The sequence below is a fragment of the Trachemys scripta genome, chromosome 15 (genome assembly GCF_013100865.1).
Source record: "Trachemys scripta elegans isolate TJP31775 chromosome 15, CAS_Tse_1.0, whole genome shotgun sequence".
In the NCBI taxonomy this organism is placed as follows: domain Eukaryota; kingdom Metazoa; phylum Chordata; order Testudines; family Emydidae; genus Trachemys; species Trachemys scripta.
In genome coordinates, this window is record NC_048312.1 from 356,522 (window position 1) to 375,457 (window position 18,936).

The window sequence follows — 18,936 nt, forward strand, 5'->3', positions numbered from 1 at the left end:
GTGTTTTACAGCAAGAATGTTGCACAGCAATCTAAAAACATTAAAATTTTTATTGAAAACTATGACATACAAATGGTGATTTGGTCCCAACAGAAGACAGACCAGAATGAGATCTTTCATAATAAAACAGCCAGCAAGGATTTCCCAGTATTGCACCATTTGTGCCATCTCACTTAACATGCAGAACTAACAAAAAACCTTTTAAGAAAGCTAACAATAGACTGAACTGTAAAGACTGCAGCCGCCCACACCTTAAATTTTTTTTTGAAGCAAATTTCATTTCAATTAGCATTCCATTTAGTTTCTGGATGGGAAGCAGTGTTCCCTTTCCCTCATCAATACAAGAAGAGCTTTGAACTGTTTCCCCTTAATATAAAACAGAAAAGACCTCTGAAAACCAAATTAGATGTTTGCTAATTAAAGCTCAACTGCTTTAGATATAAAGTCATCCCCTGGCTTAGGCCAATGAACACATTGCCACTAATCCTCTGAGAAATCTCAAGTCAAGTGGTAGAGTAGTATTAGGGCTCAGTGGAAACTGCATCAGCAAAGAATTTAAGGAGGAAACATAGAGCTGAATAGCCACCTTTGGCACACATGTGATATGCAAAGGAGTTAAAACCAGAAATAGCCACAGTATCTACACTTTTTTCCTTTGGAAATTCTGATGAAAAAATAAGTTTTTAAAAATCAAGTCATATTTTTAAGAGGGGGGGGGGAAAAAGAGTCCTACTTGGATTTCACACTTCTCAGCTTTCTAATGTCCTCCATGTTTCTCTGTCCCATAATTTTAAGTATTGACAAGATGGTTCCATTAAATGGATATTTATGTATGAATGTTTCCTTCTTCTAATTCAGTTAATTTAGGACCAGAGCCATCAGATAAGCGCAAACTGAACTTTGAACCTTTTCCAAAGTCATACAAGCTTAGAACAGATATCTGTTTGGAAGCACTGCAACACCTTCTAACCTCACAAAGTGGACAATGAAGTCTTCCCTCCAGCATCTCATTGTTTTCTTTTACACACACTAACAATGCAGCCTCTCAGATGCTGTAGAATTTAAGTCTGTTTAGTAGGTTAATGACATTCACATGAGATGTTTTACATACTACATATAAGAGGCTTTCACCAACCTCACATAAAAATTTAGATACAAGAGCAGAAGAAAGCTGCACACATTTGCCCAGTACAGAAATCAAGGTTTCAGATGTCAAGTTATACAACAGTTTCCAGCCTACTTCAATGCTGGTTCAAACTGCAGAATAATTTTAGTGTGTACTTCTTAAACATTTGTTTAAATATTAAACATTAAAGCTCTTTCAGAATCTTGGGCAAGAAGAGCAGCATAGAAAAGTGAGTTACAGAAATGGAACTTCTCTACCTACCCCCAAATGCCCATGTCAGAAAGAATGTCTCCTCTCAGATAAAATGCCACTGCCAGCCAAAGGAGCAGAAATGCTGACTGCAAATTAAAGCTTTGATATTAAAATACATATGATGGGTTTTTAACTAGAAGAATGTCTCCCCATATAAACTATTACGGTGTTGTGCTAAGCAAAGAAGTGTAGATAGTTGCTTTTCCAATAAATCTGAAGCTGCTTTGCTGAGGAGCCATTGCATGGGCTTCCTTTTAGTATGGGGGAAGTCAAGGCAAACCGATTGGGAATTACCATCCTAATACCACCTTTATCCAGAAGAGTATTTTCACAAGGGGAACCTCAGTTCAGATGTCTCCAAGGAAACCTTGGACTGACTCTTTGTTGACTGAGAAGATTACTTGGTTTACTGCATACTGATACATTTTTGTACTGTTTTCTAATAAGTAGCTAACTGGATTCCTTTCCTGCAGTACGATTAGCTGGAATAAATGCCTGCAGTATACATTAATAATCCAGATGCAATGTGAAACTTCAGAAAAACAGTATAGTTTTAATGACACAAGTGTTCCTGGTTTACATAAACCACTAAGTCCAGGTTTACTTAGAGTCGAATTCTGCTCACTTTACTAATGCAAGTAGTCCCACGTAGTTTGAGACTAGTCATGTATGGCAAGTAGGATTTGGCCCTTACTGAAACAACATTTACCCAAAGCTCAGTTAAAGCAGCTCCTCTGTATCTGATTCACACATCATCATTTATCAAGATTAAAATCAAAAGGTGTCAGTAAATTCAGCACCAGCCATGTCAGAAATATTACCAAAGGTCATGTCTGGCTTTCCAATCTGATTCAGACCAAGGGAAAACTGCAGCACAATGTAAAATGCCAAATCAATCAGCTGAGAACATCCTCTAGGCTTCTGCTTTACTAGCTCAGAGAAAACTGAACATTTTTAACTGGCCCTTAGGCTAAATTTAGTAACCAACTTCCAGCTGAGTCACTGATTTAACTTTCTACCAAACCTAGACCATACGAGTCTAGTGTTCAGTTATAACTTCTCACCCCCATCACACTGCTGCACAGATAATTTCTATATTTACATTTTAAGGTCAAGCCAAGTAGATGGAGGGATTGTTTTCCTTCCTGTAACTAGTCAGAGATATCTTCTCCTTTCAGTACATTTGAGTAACCTCTCATGAAGCTAACAGAACGAGCCAAGCATATCCCCCAAAGTCTTAATGGCTCACCAAGTATAAGGGGTGGTCTGAACCACTGTTGCATTCGATCTCTGCATTTTACTCTTTACCAAAGGCAACTAAGAGGACAGGTCTAAGCAGCCATTTGGAGAACTTCTTCCTTGCTCAAAAGGCCACTGGACTTCTTGTAAAAGATGCTGCTTTTAACAGACTATAAAGCTTTTCTTCAATCTCCTACAGTTGCGACTGCCCAACTCCAGATTCTTCTGGTTGTTACCAGAAAACAAAAAACCCCAATAACAACAACAACTTCAGGTCCACACCTCATACCTGGAAGGTAGAGGGAGTCAAAAATCAGCCACAGAAACCTTCAGAAATCCCCATTTCAGCCTGAAATCTGGCTTCTATAATTCCATCTCCTCTTCTACACATCCAGATGTTCCCAAGCTACTATATAGTCCTGGAGATATCACAGTTTGTTGTGCTTCAGAGAATGTTTCAGTTTGTGGTTGGAAGGCGGCTCCAAGAGTTGATTGCTTGGCCTGGCAACCTTCTGTCCCCTGCTGCTTGTAGTTTTTAGCAACAGAAACAGATTTCAGTTTGTCTGTGAGGAATTCAGGGAGAGGTTTCCAGAGCACCAGCTCCATGGAGGGACGGCTCCTAGAAGGGATGGAGTCTTAGTTTAATCAAAACTCTTTCAATCACAGCTGTGACAAATGAAAACCATCTAATTTCCTCATCCACTTAAGTCTCTGTCTGTGGAGAAGAGTCCCCCAAGGGACATGCACTAGTGTTTTGTCCAATCTTCTGGAGAAAGTTCCAATTCCTCCCCTTGGGAGACTATTTCACAACCTAACAAAAGTTTTTCCTGATTTTCATCTTAAGTTTCCCCTTTCTTAAATTCATTCCATTACTCTCAATTCTAACCCCAGGTACAACATGAAATCATTCTTCTCTCCCACTGCACCAACCATGAAGCTCACTATTGTTCACCACACACTGAGACCTTTCCCTTGATATGGAAACCTTCATATATGAACAGCAGGCTATAAGCTTAGTGAAATTGAGAGAATATATATTATGTATTAGAGGGAGCATACAACAGAGTTTTTTGAATACTGAGGAGATTACATCTGTACGCATCTCAAAAAAAGATATACAGGCATTAGAAAAGATTCAGAGAAGGGCAACTAAAATGATTAGGGGTTTGGAACAGGTCCCATTTGAGGGGAGATTAAAGATGCTAGGACTTTTCAGCTTGGAAAAGAGGAGACTAAGGAGGGATCTGATAGAGGTATATAAAATCATGAGTGGTGTGGAGAAAGTGAATAAGGAAAAGTTGTTTTCTTGTTCCCATAATATAAGAACTAGGGGCCACCAAATGAAATGAATGGGCAGCAGGTTTAAAACAAATAAAAGGAAGTTCTTCTTCACACAGCACACAGTCAACCTGTGGAACTCCTTGCCTGAGGAGGTTGTGAAGGCTAGAACTATAACAGGGTTTAAAAGAGAACTAGCTAAATTCATGGCGGTTAAGTCCATTAATGGCTATTAGCCAGGATGGGTAAGGAATGGTGTCCCTGTTTGTCCCTCTGTTTGTCAGAGGGTAGAGATGGATGACAGGAGAGAGATCACTTGATCATTACCTGTTAGGTTCACTCCCTCTGGGGCACCTGGCATTGGCCACTGTCGGTAGACAGGATACTGGGCTGGATGGACCTTTGGTCTGACCCAGTACGGCCATTCTTATGTTAGTCTATACGAATTCAGCATTCTACTGTAAATTGCAAGTACCCTATTTTTAGCAATTACATATAATGCCCTCCTACACAATACAGCACAGTACATCACAAACACATTATCAAAAAATCTTTCAACAGTAATGCTATAAAGAATTACAGTAAAATCAAGTCTTGTTCAACAGAGGAGAGATGGACTCTGTAGGCAAACCCCTTTTCTCCATTTGGGTATGTTATCTGTGTAACTCCAACATTTCCTCAAGAACTTACATGGACTCTATTATTTTTTTTGTCAGGGCTTGATCAAAATCCCTCCTCAGCCCCTTTTGAAGAGTATCAGACAGGACAAGGGTGGGCAGATTGCTAGTATTCCCATCGGCATGAACATCTTCATCTTCATCAATTATCCTAAGAATGGAGGCAGGAAAGGGGGAAATAATACATCTTATTATTGACGATATCACTGACAAATATGTATACCTACTGCTAATTGAATCCCAATCAGGGGAGAGAATGCAGTTCAACCACACAATATAAAACAGCAACATTGAGTTAAGCAGCAATTTCATCTTCTCAGATCCCTGTAGTTTAGCTTCAAAGATTATTTTCAGCTGCTCTGAAAGGTCCTGAATTTTGGTGACCCCATGCTACAGCAGCTCAGAGTACTGATTAGAATGACCCAAAGCTTGACCACTTAGGATGCACTGCAAGAATTGCCTTTTTGGTAAAGCTCTTGTATATAAATTTCTAAGAATATCTACAGATGTACCCAGCAGAGCATCTGAAATCCTAGAAAAGGGCAAACAGAAGAATCCTGTATGTAGTCCAATATGGACCTCACAATGCAGATCCAGAGAGGTGTTACAAAAGTCAGATCTCACATCACAAATCACTTTAAAGGTATAACTCACTGCTACAAAACTTTGTTAACACTGACTTAAGGCTGACCTGCAGCACTGTGAGAGTGCACCTACATTTAAGCCACTGAAATCCAAAAAATACTGTCTTGTGGGTTGAAGTATCATTTTAAAGTATTCACTGTAGTTTGTGCAATGCTTATTTTTCTGTATGAGATGGGGGGATATCAACTTTGAAGTTTACTGTGACTGTTTTAAAAACAAACAAACAAACAAAAACCATATGACTAAGGGCTGGTCCACACTGGGGCGGGGGAATCAATCTAGGAAGCACAACTTCAGCTACAAGAATAGCTAGCTGAAGTCGACGTTTCCTAGCTCGAACTAAATTTACTTACTGCGGATCCACGCGGCGCAGGCAAGCTCCCAGGTCGACAGCGCTTCCTCCTCTCGGCGAGCAGGAGCTCCGCAGTCAACGGGGGAGCGCTTCTGGGATTGATTTATCGCGTCCAGATGAGACGCGATAAATGGATCCCAGAAGATCGATCTCTACCCGCTAAATCGGGCGGGTAGTGTGGACCTAGCCTAAGTTTTCTTTAGACCCTTTTTTCCACAAGAGCTACAGCACTTTGAAAGATGGAACTAATAAGTGTGAATCCTTGGTTTGTGTAGACTGGATGAATTACCGAAATTGAAATTTCGTTTTCTGTATTTATTTTTCCATGATCATGATAAAGTTTGTTACTCTTGATTGACAACAGTATCCTGTGCTACATTAGTCGACCTTATACCAGTCCTTATAAGGCCTTCTACTATGAATGCGTTTCCTGATGCTCAACAACTCCTTTGACAAGAGTCCCAGCCAGAAAGGATGAATGGTTCACTGGCTAGCATACTAGCCTAGGACTTGGGAGACCCCAGGTTCAACTCTCAGCTCTGGGGCAAATCACTTACGTATCTCTGTACCTCAGTTCCACATCTGTAAAATGGAGACATTATCATCTCCCTCCTTGTGTCATGAGAATAAATATATTACATGTTCAAATAGTACAATAATGGGGGTCACGGGGATGTAAGACAGATAGTCCCATTGTTCCTCACCATTTCCTGAACATGTGGCATGGGTATATTACCTTTATGCTGTTTCTTATTACCATCATTCATTCAATCTTTCCTCTCTTAATTTATACTATTTTCCTTGACAATACTTAAGTAAAATGCGAGCATGCATGAGGATTTCAGAATACTAGATCTCAAACCAGAAGCTTTCCTTTAAGGACAAATCTTCCAGAAGGAACCCCTAGGTAATGCAGGCAAAAAGCAACTAATGGGCTAACACATTCTCAGCGAGCTGCCAAGGGCAGGACTTTAACTTGTAATATATGGGTGTTGCTCAGGTGCAGTGACTGCAGGTTGTCACTCTGAGCTTCCCAGTTACCAAGATGACAGGCTGCCTCCAAAAATTCTGGCTTGCAACGTTCTCTAGCTTGTGCCACATTGTAATTTTAACTTTAACTCTGAATAACTGTAATACTGTATCCCCAAAGGGGCAGTGGATGCCGGACACTAGCTGAAATCAATCCTGACCCCATAACACCAATTCGGGGAGGATAAGAGACATAGTTTGATCCCCCAGTGTGTCAAAATAAAGTTAAGAACTGTAAAATTTTGATTGGGGGGAGGGGTTTGAAGGGTGCTGTATCTTGAGAATGCCTTGCTCACAATTACCTCAAATTTGGACCAATCACTGTATTCCAGATTCCCATGAGGTAAAGCTGTTATCAAGACAATCCAAGTCACCATGTAGATTTTAGAGCACTTTTTTTTTTTTTTTTTTTTTTTTTGAAGTGAATCTTGCTCGCATGCTTGGGGTTCAGCTGATCGCCATATTTGGGGTCAGGAAGGAATTTTCCTCCAGGGTAGATTGGCAGAGGCCCTGGAGGTTTTTTGCCTTCCTCTGCAGCATGGGGCAGAGGTCGCTTGCTGGAGGATTCTCAGCGATTTGAAGTCTTTAAATCATGATTTGGGAACTTCAACAGCTGAGTCAAGGGAGAGAATTCTTCCGGGAGTGGGTGGGTCAGCTTTTGTGGCCCACATTATGCGGAAGGTCAGACTAGATGATCATAATGGTCCCTTCTGACCTTAGAGTCTATGAGTCTACAGTGGTGCTGCCATCCCACTACAATAAACTCAGTTATCCCTTAGACAGTGCCTATGAATAAAGGGAAAGCTAGGAAAAAACCCATTCTACTCAATCCCTGCGTTTACCTGTCCTCAATTTCCTGAAGCTTCCTGCGGGCAACCTCGCACTGATGTTCCCCCATTGTCTGATCCATATCTTCACAGGGAATTTCTAACAAGCCAGCTTCATGAAGACTACCAATGCACTGCCTTGCAACCTCCCCAGCTGCCTGCTGACCTGCACAGAGAATCTCTTCAGTGCTGGGATTCGGAGAGTAGTGAACAGTTTCAATCAGTCTCTTCTTCTTCACAGGGCAACTAGGAAACCAAGCAAATTTATAGTTGGCAACAGAGAAATCTCTGCCATCGTAAAAAAACTATTAAGATCTTTGTCTGTCACACTTATTTCTACAGAGCTGCATACTTTGTCTGTTGAGAAAAACTTCACTTCCAATGTACAATTACAAAAATGCCTTTTCAAGAAAATCAGCATCACACATTCAGTTAGATTTGTATTATACAAACTGGACTGGATTCAAGGTTTCTGTTTATGTTCAGGAAAGAACAATTGAGAATGGTTCCAAACAGTAGTAGTATTGGGAAAGATTCCCTTACCCAAGCACAGTGCAATCTTTTGAGCTCTACCCTGGATCACGCACCATCACCACATGGGACAGAGAGTGAATCAGGCTAAAAGCAAGTCACTGAAGACAAGTTTAACTTACCCATCCACCTCTTCCTCTAGTTTATGCTTCTTTCCACAGCGAAGAGAAACTCTGGAAAGGGAGAACGAACAGTTATTTGACTACTAACAGTGTTTTATACCTTTGGATGGAATTGAGTGTGATCAAGAAAATTAAAGCAGATGTTGCTGGTGGGTGATGTTCCATGGCTTTCAGTGGGCGGGTCACCTTGATGTAATCAGATGAGGGGAAAAACAGAGCCAAAGATGCATTAGTCTAGAAACAAATCTGTTAAAAAGAAAACAGTTGGGTATAAAGGGAAGCAGTTTACCTTCACACATCTCTTCTTGAAATTAGTTACCTGAATATAATTGAAATAGGGCAACATTTGGATCATCTGGTAACTAGTCTCAACCATGATGGCCAAAGTAGAAGGCAAGTTTAGGTAAGTGTGAAGCATGACATTCTAAACATGACACGTATTTTTGTTCCCAAAAATAAAGACAGAACACTCTAAAACTGGGTTTGCTCAGCTGCCTTTTGCTGATTTCCATGACAGTTTCTTTCTTGTACTGTGTTTGTGGGGGAAGGTGGGAAAGGAATAGATGTATTTTTCCTGAAGCATTCCTGTTTCTTGAAGTGAGTGCTTAATCATCATAGAATATCATGGTTGGAAGAGACCTCAGGAGGTCATCTAGTCCAACCCCCTGCTCAAAGCAGGACCAACCCCAACTAAATCATCCCAGGGCTTTGTCAAGCCAGGCCTTAAAAGCCTCTAAGGATGGAGATTCCACGACCTCCTTGGAGAACCCATTCCAGTGTGTCACCACCCTCCTAGTGAAATAATTTTTCCTAATATCCAACCTAGACCCCCACCACTGCAACTTGAGACCATTGGCTTCTTGTTCTGTCATCTACCACCACTGAGAACAGCCTCACTACATCCTCTTTGGAAGCCCCTTCAGGTAGTTGAAGGCTGCTATCAAATCCCCCCTCACTCTTCTGCAGACTAAATAAGCCCAGTTCCCTCAGCCTCTCCTCATAAGTCATGTGCTCCAGCCCCCTAATCATTTTCGTTACCCTCCGCTGGACTCTCTCCACTTTGTCCACATCCTTTCCGGCGGGAGGAGGGGAAGGGGGTTGGATGGCAGGCAAAACTAGATGCAACACTCCAGTTGTGGCCTCACCAGGGCCGAATAGAGAGGAATAATCACTTCCCTCGATCTGCTGGCAATACTCCTAATAATGCAGCCCAATATGCCGTTAGCCTTCTTGGCAACAAGGGCTCACTGTTGACTCATATCCAGCTTCTTGTCCACTGTAATCCCCAGGTCCTTTTCTGCAGAACTGCCGCTTATCCAGTCGGTCCCCAGCCTGTAATGGTGCATGGGATTCTTCCGTCTTAAGTGCAGGACTCTGCACTTGACCTTGTCAAACCTCATCAGATTTCTTTTAGCCCAATCCTCCAATTTGTCTAGGTCACTCTGGACCCTATCCCTACCCTCCAGCGTATCTACCTCTCCCCCCAGTTTAGTGTCATCTGCTAACTTGTTGAGGGTGCAATCCATCCCATAATCCAGATCATTAATGAAGATGTTGGGGGGGGGGGGAACAGCCCCAAGACCAACCCCTGGGGCACTCCGCCTCACACTGGCTGCGAACTAGACAACAAGCCATTGATCACTACCCATTGAGCCCAACAATCTAGCCACCTTTCTATCCACCTTATAGTCCATTCATCCAATCCATACTACTTTAAGTTGCTGGCAAGAATACTGTGGGAGACCATATCAAAAGCTTTGCTAAAGTCAAGGTATATCACATCCACTGCTTTCTCCTCATCCACAGAGCCAGTTATCTCATCATAGAAGGCAATCAGGTTAGTCAGGCATGACTTGCCCTTGGTGAATCCATGTGAACTGTTCCTGATCACCTTCCTCTCCTCCAAGTGCTTCAAAATGGACTCACTGAGGACCATGATTTTTCCAGGGACTGAGGTGAGGCTGTAGCTTCCTGCATTCTCCTTCTTCCCTTTTTTAAAGATGGGCACTGTATTTGCCTTTTTCCAATTGCACAGCTTTAGTCTCTTAACATGGTTTAATGGCACGTTAATCAAACTAATCACACACACAAAAAATCAAAAATCTGCAGTGTACTACTGATCTGGATAAACACACTTTTCATCCACATTTAAAAGAATTGCAGCAGTCTTCTTTCATATGGCATTTGAGAAGCAACAGGCTGGGATTATAATTGGATGTTAAGATTCTAAAGTCATTCTAATGCTTTTAGAGTATCTGTGTGGATCCCTTTGTACCACCACTGTAAGCATGAACGGGGCAATTGTTCTGTGATACATCGCCTGGTTTGTACCTCAACATGTGGTTGAATGCAGTTCACTGCCTACAGGGAAGGCAAAACCCTGGGATTGAAAGGACTTCCTGGTCATAAAACAATGGCAATAATGGCCCATACCTTATCTCAAATAGGCCCCTCACTGCGAATTACGCAGCTCAACATCGAGGGCCTATCCATCACAAAGTGCGATTACACCACAATGATCCTGCAGATTCAACACACCGATGTCCTTGTGCTACAAGAAACACACCTGGAGAGCGAAAGCCACTAATCGAACGGAAAGAAAGCAGTAAAAACATTACACATTATAACTTTTAAATCAAGTCCACATTTCAGCATCCAATTATGTAAATGCAAACATCCTTTTGTTCCCCAGACAACTGCAACACACCCTAATCTTACTGGTGGGGTAGGAAGTAAGAAAAACAGAAGGAAGGAAAGAGGACAGTACAAAATTCTCAATCCCAGTATAATACTGAACGAATTACAAGATCTGAAAAATTAGATCCTTTATGAAAACTCAGACATTCAGAAAAACACACTATAGATAAGAGATGCTGTCCCCCACCTTTCCCTTGGGTTTTTTGTACTTACTGGGTGCAACTCTGCTGTTGCAATAAGACTGGTGGGTTTTCACTGTTTGTGAAAGAAACTGTTGCAACAGTCAAGCCCTCAGTATAGCTTCCACTTGCAGCTAGGGAGGCAAGGTCCAGGTTACTTTGCACGTATGAGCTGCTGAGGTCAGAGCCTTCTACTATATTATTTCTGTTCCCTGCCATAGCCACCAGGGTTTGTTGGGGATATTCATGACCAATAGCGCCAGGCTGGGATTCACTCTGTATGATTCCAGGTTGGAAGGTACTGTCAGGAAGAGTTGCTGGAGCCTGAGGAAACTCCACAGAAGAAACAGGAGAAACTCCTTGAAAGGATCTGCCCAGGGTTGCCATTTTCATCTGTACCTGGGGGAAAAGACAAACCAACCCAGAACACTGTAACTATAAACAAACATGCCACATAAGCATCGGTGAGGAAAAGGCCAGGTCTATAATCAGAGGTTTTGCTGGCATGGCCTTGTTGGTTAGGGTGTGATTTTGTTTTAACAATAAAATTATGTCAGTAAGAACCCTAGTGTGGATGCCATTATACAGGCAAAACAGTTCTTTTGCTGGTATCATTTACTAGTGAAAAATCCACACCCTTGAGAGACTTAGGTCTTGTCTACACTGCCACTTTACAGCGCTGAAAATTTCTCACTCAGGGGGTGTGAAAAAACACCCCCCTGAGTGATGCAAATTTCAGCGCTGTAAAGTGGCAGTGTAGACAAGACCTAAGTCTCTCAAGGGTGTGGATTTTTCATGCCCCTGAGAGATGGGGGGAGAGGGATAGCTCAGTGGTTTGAGCATTGGCCTGCTAAACCCAGGGTTGTGAGTTCAGTCCTTGAGCAGGCCACTTAGGGATCTGGGGCAAAAATCAGTACTTGGTCCTGCTAGTGAAGGCAGGGGGCTGGACTTAATGACCTTTCAAAGTCCCTTCCATTCTAGGAGATAGGATATCTCCATTTATCTATTTAATATTTTATTTATTTATTTATGCCGATGTAACAGTTCCATGCAGACCAGGCCTAAGTGGTACTGGCAAAAGCATTTTCAACCAGCATAACTGAGTCTATACTAGGGATTTTGCCAGTATAAGAATGTCATTTAAAACAAAACAAAACAAAATCACACACATATGTGAAATTACTTTTCTGGCAAAAGTTTTTAGTGTAGACCAGACCTAAGAGACCCACTGTAAAGAGGTTTAATGCCAGCTGCAGTTTACAGCAGTAATGTACACAAAACAAATGCAGACTCTCACTGGAACTATCTCCAGCAAACTGGAGACAGAAAAGGTGCCCTGGAGCACAGGAGGGCGCAACTGCACCAGCAAATAATGGCATGGCATTACCCACTCCAGAGTTTAAAACCCATTTCAGAAGCACTGGTGGTACTAAAATAGACCTTGAGTGAGGCCCCTCAACATTCCCTGTACAAGCAATAGTCCAGTCTAAGGCCACTGCCCCACATCTCCCCAGGCCCATCCTTTCCCCAGCAACCTGCTCCCACTTAACCCCGCCACGCTATAAACAGCAGTAATCTAGCCTAATGTCACCACATTACCTCTCACAATGGCCTGCTCCCTGCACCCAACCCCCCTGCCTCCCCACACCTCACATCCCCTCCCCGACATCCTCTCCCCATTCCCGCCACACCCAGTCCCCTCCCCCTACAAATCCCCCACACCCCATTCCTCTCCATCCCCCACACCCAACCCTCCCACATTCTCTCATTCCCTCCACAGCAGTCCCCTCCCCCCACACCCTATCCTCTTGTTCAATATCTTCATTAACAACTTAGATATTGGCATAGAAAGTACACTTCAGTTTGCGGATGATACCAAACTGGGAGGGATTGCAACTGCTTTGGAGGACAGGGTCATAATTCAAAATGATCTGGACAAATTGGAGAAATGGTCTGAGGTAAACAGGATGAAGTTTAACAAAGACAAATGCAAAGTGCTCCACTTAGGAAGAAAAAATCAGTTTCACACATACAGAACGGGAAGAGACTGTCTAGGAAGGAGTACAGCAGAAAGGGATCTAGGGGTTATAGTGGACCACAAGCTAAGTATGAGTCAACAGTGTGATGCTGTTGCAAAAAAAGCAAACGTGATTCTGGGATGTATTAACAGGTGTGTTGTGAGCAAGACACAAAGTCATTCTTCCGCTCTACTCTGCTCTGGTTAGGCCTCAGCTGGAGTATTATGTCCAGTTCTGGGCACCGCATTTCAAGAAAGATGTGGAGAAATTGGAAAGGGTCCAGAGAAGAGCAACAAGAATGATTTAAGGTCTTGAGAACATGACCTATGAAGGAAGGCTGAAAGAATTGGGTTTGTTTAGTTTGGAAAAGAGAAGACAGAGGGGACGTGATAGCAGTTTTCAGGTATCTAAAAGGGTGTCATAAGGAGGAGGGAGAAAACTTGTTCACCTTAGCCTCTAAGGATAGAACCAGAAGCAATGGGCTTAAACTGCAGCAAGGGAGGTCTAGGTTGGACATTAGGAAAAAGTTCCTAACTGTCAGGGTGGTTAAACACTGGAATAAATTGCCTAGGGAGGTTGTGGAATCTCCATCTCTGGAGATATTTAAGAGTAGGTTAGATAAATGTCTATCAGGGATGGTCTAAACCGTATTTGGTCCTGCCATGAGGCAGGGGACTGGACTCGATGACCTCTCGGGGTCCCTTCCAGCCCTAGAATCTATGAATCTTCCCACCCCCACATTCCATATCCCCCACACTCAACCCCCACATCCTCTCCCCATTCCCCCCACACCCACCTCCCCCACACCCAGCCCCCTCCCCCCAACCCCCCCACATCCTCTCCGCATTCCCTCCATACCCAGTCCCTTCCCTCTACCCTCTCTCCCCCCACATCCAGCTCCCCCACACATCCCCCACACCCAACCCCCCATATCCCCTCTCCCCAGCCCCCCCCAACCCCGCACCCACGCCTCTCTCTCCCTCCCCCGCACCCCCTCCTACATTCCCCGGGCCCATCCCGCAGTAATCGGCCTAATGTCACCGCGTCACCTCAGGCCGCTGCTTTCTCCTCCCGCCCCCACACAGGGCCCGGGCGCTCTGACACTCACCCCAGGCCGGCCCCGGGGCGGACGGGACCCCTCAGCCTCGCTCCTTTCCAGGCCTTTCTCCGCGCCCGGAGATGACGCACAGCAGCCGAGGGAGGCTGGGAGTTGTAGTTCCGGTGGGAGGAGTATGGCCGAAGCTGGGGCATGCTGGGAGTTGTAGTTCCGGGGCGGAGTGTATATTCGCACCCATGTGCATACTGGGGCGTGCTGGGAGTCAGGGCTGTCCTTAGGATTTATGGGGCCCTACACAATGTTCCTAAACTGGTGCCCCTGTGCCCAGCAGCCCAGGCTCGCAGCCTGGGGGAAGGAGGGATGAGGCAGCAAACAGGGCCGGCTCCAGGCACCATGTGCTTGGGGCGGCGCCTGGAGGGGGGCGGCGCGGCGGGGTGGGGTGCTCCGGCCCGAGAGCGGGGCCGCGACTGGGTTCGCCGCCTTCCCCCCAGCGCTCCGACTGGTTGGGGAGAGCAGAGAGCCGCGGCGGGCTCGCCGCCCTCCCCCCGCGCTCTGGCTGCCGGGGGCTCTCCGCCCCCCCCCCGGCACTCTGGCCACTGGGGAGAGCGGAGAGCCCCGGCCAGGCTCGCCGCCCTCCCCCCGGTGCTCCAGCCGGTCGGGGAGAGCGGAGAGCCGCGGTGGGCTCGCCGCCCTCCCCCGAGCACTCTGGCCGCCGGGGAGAGCGGAGAGCCCCGGCCGGGCTCTCCGCCCTCCTCCCAGCGCTCTGGCCACCGGGGGCTCTCTGCCCTCCTCCTGGCGCTCTGGTCACCGGGGAGAGCGGAGAGCCCCGGTTGGGCTCTCGGCCCTGGTCCCGGCGCTCTGGCCACCTGGGAGAGCGGAGCCGCGGCAGCGGGTTCCCCGCCCTCCCTCTGGTGCTCCGGTCGGGGATTGCGGGCCGTGGCCGGGCACGGCGCCCTCCCCTGTCGTGCTGGCGGGGGCGGGGGGGCGGCGGGTGGCAAAAAAGCCAGAGCCGGCCCTGGCAGCAAATGATACCGCGCCGCCCAACCTGCCTCATGGCAGCAGAGTCACAGTTCCCCGCAGAGACCCCGTACCCTCTCCCTCATGCAGAATGCGCGGTGCCGGCACATTCGGCTCTGTGAATACAGCCTCTGCCTAAGGACACTGCAGTGCGCGCTGGGTGTGCGGGAGCCGACCCGCTGTTACCTGCTGTCATGGGCGGTGGGTGAAGCAGCCACCTAGGGAGGCTAGCTCCCCAGCCCACCTCTTCTGCCGGTGGCCCCGCCCATACTCCACCCCTGCTCTGCCCCAGGCCCCGTCCCCACTCTGCCCAGACCCCGCCCTCTCCCTCTTCTCTTCACTCCCCCTCCCCCTTCTCTGTTCACCCCCTTCCAGTCAAATCCCTTAACACAAATGAAGCAAATGACATTTGAAAAAAACACTCTTCTGCAATTTCTTTCTAAAGAAAATGGAGCGTGTTTTCCACTGCATGCCAGAAGGTGAAGACTAGACATGCAGAAGGTACCTAATTAAAAGCACTAAACTTGGGAATAAAAAATGTCAGTCACAAGTTTTTTGATATGCCCTGAAGTTTGTCAGAGATTTATTTGCAAAATCTTTGTAGTAAGGGCAAGTCAGCTGCCCTGCTGAATACAATATTAAATATTATGGAATACATGATGCAGCTCTTCTCTGTTTTACATTTTCTTAATCAGAATTTATAAACTGATTTTATATTTTAAATGTACTCTTAAGCCTTCATAAAGTAATCAGTCCAGATTACTACATATTTAACTCACTGAAACAAAGACATTTTTTAAATTAATCAGTGACAGAGGTTTAGTGTGTTCATAACAATGTTCATTGCTTTTAGAAAAAGGAAACACTAATTTACTTTGTGCAATCTCCATAACAATAGACATGTTTATGAAATTTCATCAACTTTTAAAAATATGTTTCCAAAGATTTTAGGCATAACAAAGGATTTTATATCTTACTAATGTACTGATTTTGCTAGAGGGTTCTCTTAAAACTAGTTCATCACATAGTCAGAAGTAAAGAACGGGAAACTCGTTTGTCCTGCTATCTGGCAAGAAAGGGGTTTTGTCCCTTTAAGGGCTCTCTTCAAGGATTTTTTAGAGATGTGATTTTATCATCTTCAGCAACACACTAATGAAATATTTTTAAAGCAAATTTTAAACTAGGGTCCTGTAGACTGATATGTTCTGAGTAAATATGACAGTGACGCACACCTGTTTTTGTCAGTAAATTCAGAAACGAACAGTATATCCCTGGGGGTTGGCAAATGCCTCTTCAATGGCTTCATTACCACTTGAATGGCTCTTTAACGGTTTCAATGTTGTGCTAATAGGTCTGGCAGGCTGGAGGCTTTTTCACTTTTAAAAAACAACGAGGAGTCCGGTGGCACCTTAAAGACTGACAGATTTATTTGAACATAAGCTTTCATGGGTAAAAACCCCCCTTCTTCAGATGCGTGGAGTTTCACTTAAGTTACTGGTTTCAGAGTAGCAGCCCTGTTAGTCTGTATCCGCAAAAAGAACAGGAGTACTTGTGGCACCTTAGAGACTAACAAATTTATTAGAGCATAAGCTTTCGTGGACTACAGCCCACTTCTTCGGATGCATACAGAGTGGAATAAATATTGAGGAGATATATATACACACATACAGAGAGCATAAATTTAAGTTACTAGATCCCCTCCGGAGTAAGAGTCCCCAGGCTGCAGCAGCCAGCTATGGGAGCCTGCAGGAAGGGTCAGAACAGGGATAGGAAGAGGTGGGAGGGTGGACGCTAAAACCCAGGGGTGCCCCAATTTTCGGGTGTCCTATGCAGCCGCGTATGCTGCATATGCCTAAGGATGGCCCTGCTGGGAGTCATCGTAGGTGATGGTTTATATTTAATAATTATTGGCTGGTTTCTCAGCCCCTCTGTGGTGACCACAGTGACCAGGTCCAGACATGGTAACCACCTGAGCAGGAAGGTCCAATTACCAGAGCAGGAGACCAGGCCATATCCCTGGTAGCTGGTTCTGGACACACGCTTGTGGGTAGTACAGAGGCTCTGCGCCAGTGGTGAGCAACCTGTGGCCCACATACGGCCTGTCAGGGTAATCCGCTAGTGGGTCGTGAGACAGGTTGTTTACATTGACCGTCTGCAGGCACAGACGCCCACAGCTCCCAGTGGCCACGGTTTGCCATTCCTGGGCGATGGGAGCTGCAGGAAGTGACGCAGTTCGCAGGGACTTGCTGGCCACCACTTCCCACGGTTCCCATTGGCCGGGAATGGCAAACCGCGACCACTGGGAGCTACGGGTGGCCGTGCCTGGGAACGGTCAGTGTAAACAAACTGTCTCACAGCCTGCCAGCGGATTACCCTGATAGGCCCGCAGGCCACCGGTTGCCCACTACTGCTCTGAGCTATCAGGGTGCAACACTGCAATGGTAGGGACTCAGCCTCATCTCAGTCTGCCCGGTGCTGGCACATGTAAGCAGAGTCTGAATGAGCTCTCCCCGGACATGTAATGGTGAGCTGTGGAAAAAGACTTCAGAAGCTGATCTCGTTTGTATGGACACATCCACCCTGCCTAGGTGCTCAGCATGATGGGATTGCTTCCCCAAATGATCACTTGTGGCTGGTGTTGGATCCCCAGTCTCCTTGTTATTGGGGCAGGAGTAATAAAGGGTTGTTATCTTTGTTGTGTGAACCAAGGGCAGCAGAACTGTACTTGGCATACCCCGATGGAGGGACTCACCTTCAACTGAATGGCACTCGCTAGGCAAGGGACATGGGTTCCAAAGCCCAATGAGATGAGAGAAGGTAGGTACTTGTACTTGGTGGTGTGGGCCCTGTTTAAGAATCCTAGACACTATTTGGCCTGTTCTCTTTCTGTAGTGCCTGGTATGTAACAAGACTAGATTAAATTAGTTTGTTTTCTAGTGTTGAAGTTTTCACATCCCAAAACCCCCCCACTATAAGTGGCTTATTTGTTGGTCACTCTGAGCAGAGAGGCTAAAAATTAATTGTCTATGAAGAATTAAATCACTACTCAGCATTAGAAGGAGTCCCCATGTGGGCAGAGCAGGGCACATTGGTAAAGCAATGTGAGGAAAACTTGTCCTGCCACTGTCAATGTTGTGTGTCAATAGAAGACATCAGCACCAGGCTTGTCATTCTGGTGTCTTTCATAAGCAACACGCTTATACCAAAGGAAAGGAAAATAAAATGTTATTGTAGCTCATCTGTACCCAGTTCAGCTGCTCTGCTGACTGTCACATGATCTTTCATAGGCATTTTGCCTAATTTAACCTGGATTAAACTAAATTTCAAAAGTGAAATTAAGAGGTATAGAGAAAGTTTAGTTATATTTTTGTTCTAGGCACTGGGTGTCAGATTAGCAAATTGTTTGTTTGTTTATAAATAAAGTATTGTTAATTTACAACTAAGAGTCAAATTCTGTCCTTGGATTTGCAGCCACAATCCCCGCTGACATTAATGGAAACTCCATGAGGATATCCAAAAATAGAATTTGAGGCTTTTATTATTCAACACTCACTCAAAATGGTCAGTCTCCAGTGACCTTCCTATATACATGACAAAATGGTAAAGGAAATAGTGGTCTGTTTTGCTGAATCTCACCATCCTCCAGCATGGCTAAGAAACCTCTTAGCAAAGTTGCTTGGGGACAATAAAATAAATAGCTAAATAGATTCCTTATTATTTTGAGCTTTTATCCCATATTTTTAAGCTTCCAGTATTTACAGAAGCTGATAGTAATTAATTCTCCTACCTCAGAGCTGGTACCATGTGTTAGTTCAGATCTGGCTCAGTTATTCTGGGCAGTGAGTTAAATCCTAGTCAGATGAGAAACTCAGTGCTTCCTACTTGTGCCT

At 45.1% G+C, this 18,936-nt stretch overlaps 1 protein-coding gene across 2 annotated transcripts; it reads right to left on the reverse strand.

The window, feature by feature from the left end:
- Positions 1-1,911: 1,911 nt before the first annotated feature.
- On the reverse strand, positions 1,912-14,176 carry CCDC117 (coiled-coil domain containing 117). Of its 2 annotated transcripts, none has more exons than XM_034791172.1 (6): positions 14,081-14,176; positions 10,989-11,353; positions 8,079-8,129; positions 7,441-7,671; positions 4,586-4,723; positions 1,912-3,236 (listed from the first exon to the last, which is right to left on the reverse strand). In XM_034791172.1, the coding sequence occupies exons 2-6, from the start codon at positions 11,345-11,347 to the stop codon at positions 2,981-2,983; spliced, it is 1,035 nt and encodes a 344-aa protein (XP_034647063.1). In that variant the 5' UTR covers positions 11,348-11,353; positions 14,081-14,176; the 3' UTR covers positions 1,912-2,980. The 2 variants fall into 2 exon arrangements, with proteins under 2 accessions (XP_034647063.1, XP_034647064.1); XM_034791173.1 differs by having other exon boundaries at positions 10,989-11,347; positions 14,081-14,171.
- Between the last annotated feature and the right edge of the window lie 4,760 nt (positions 14,177-18,936).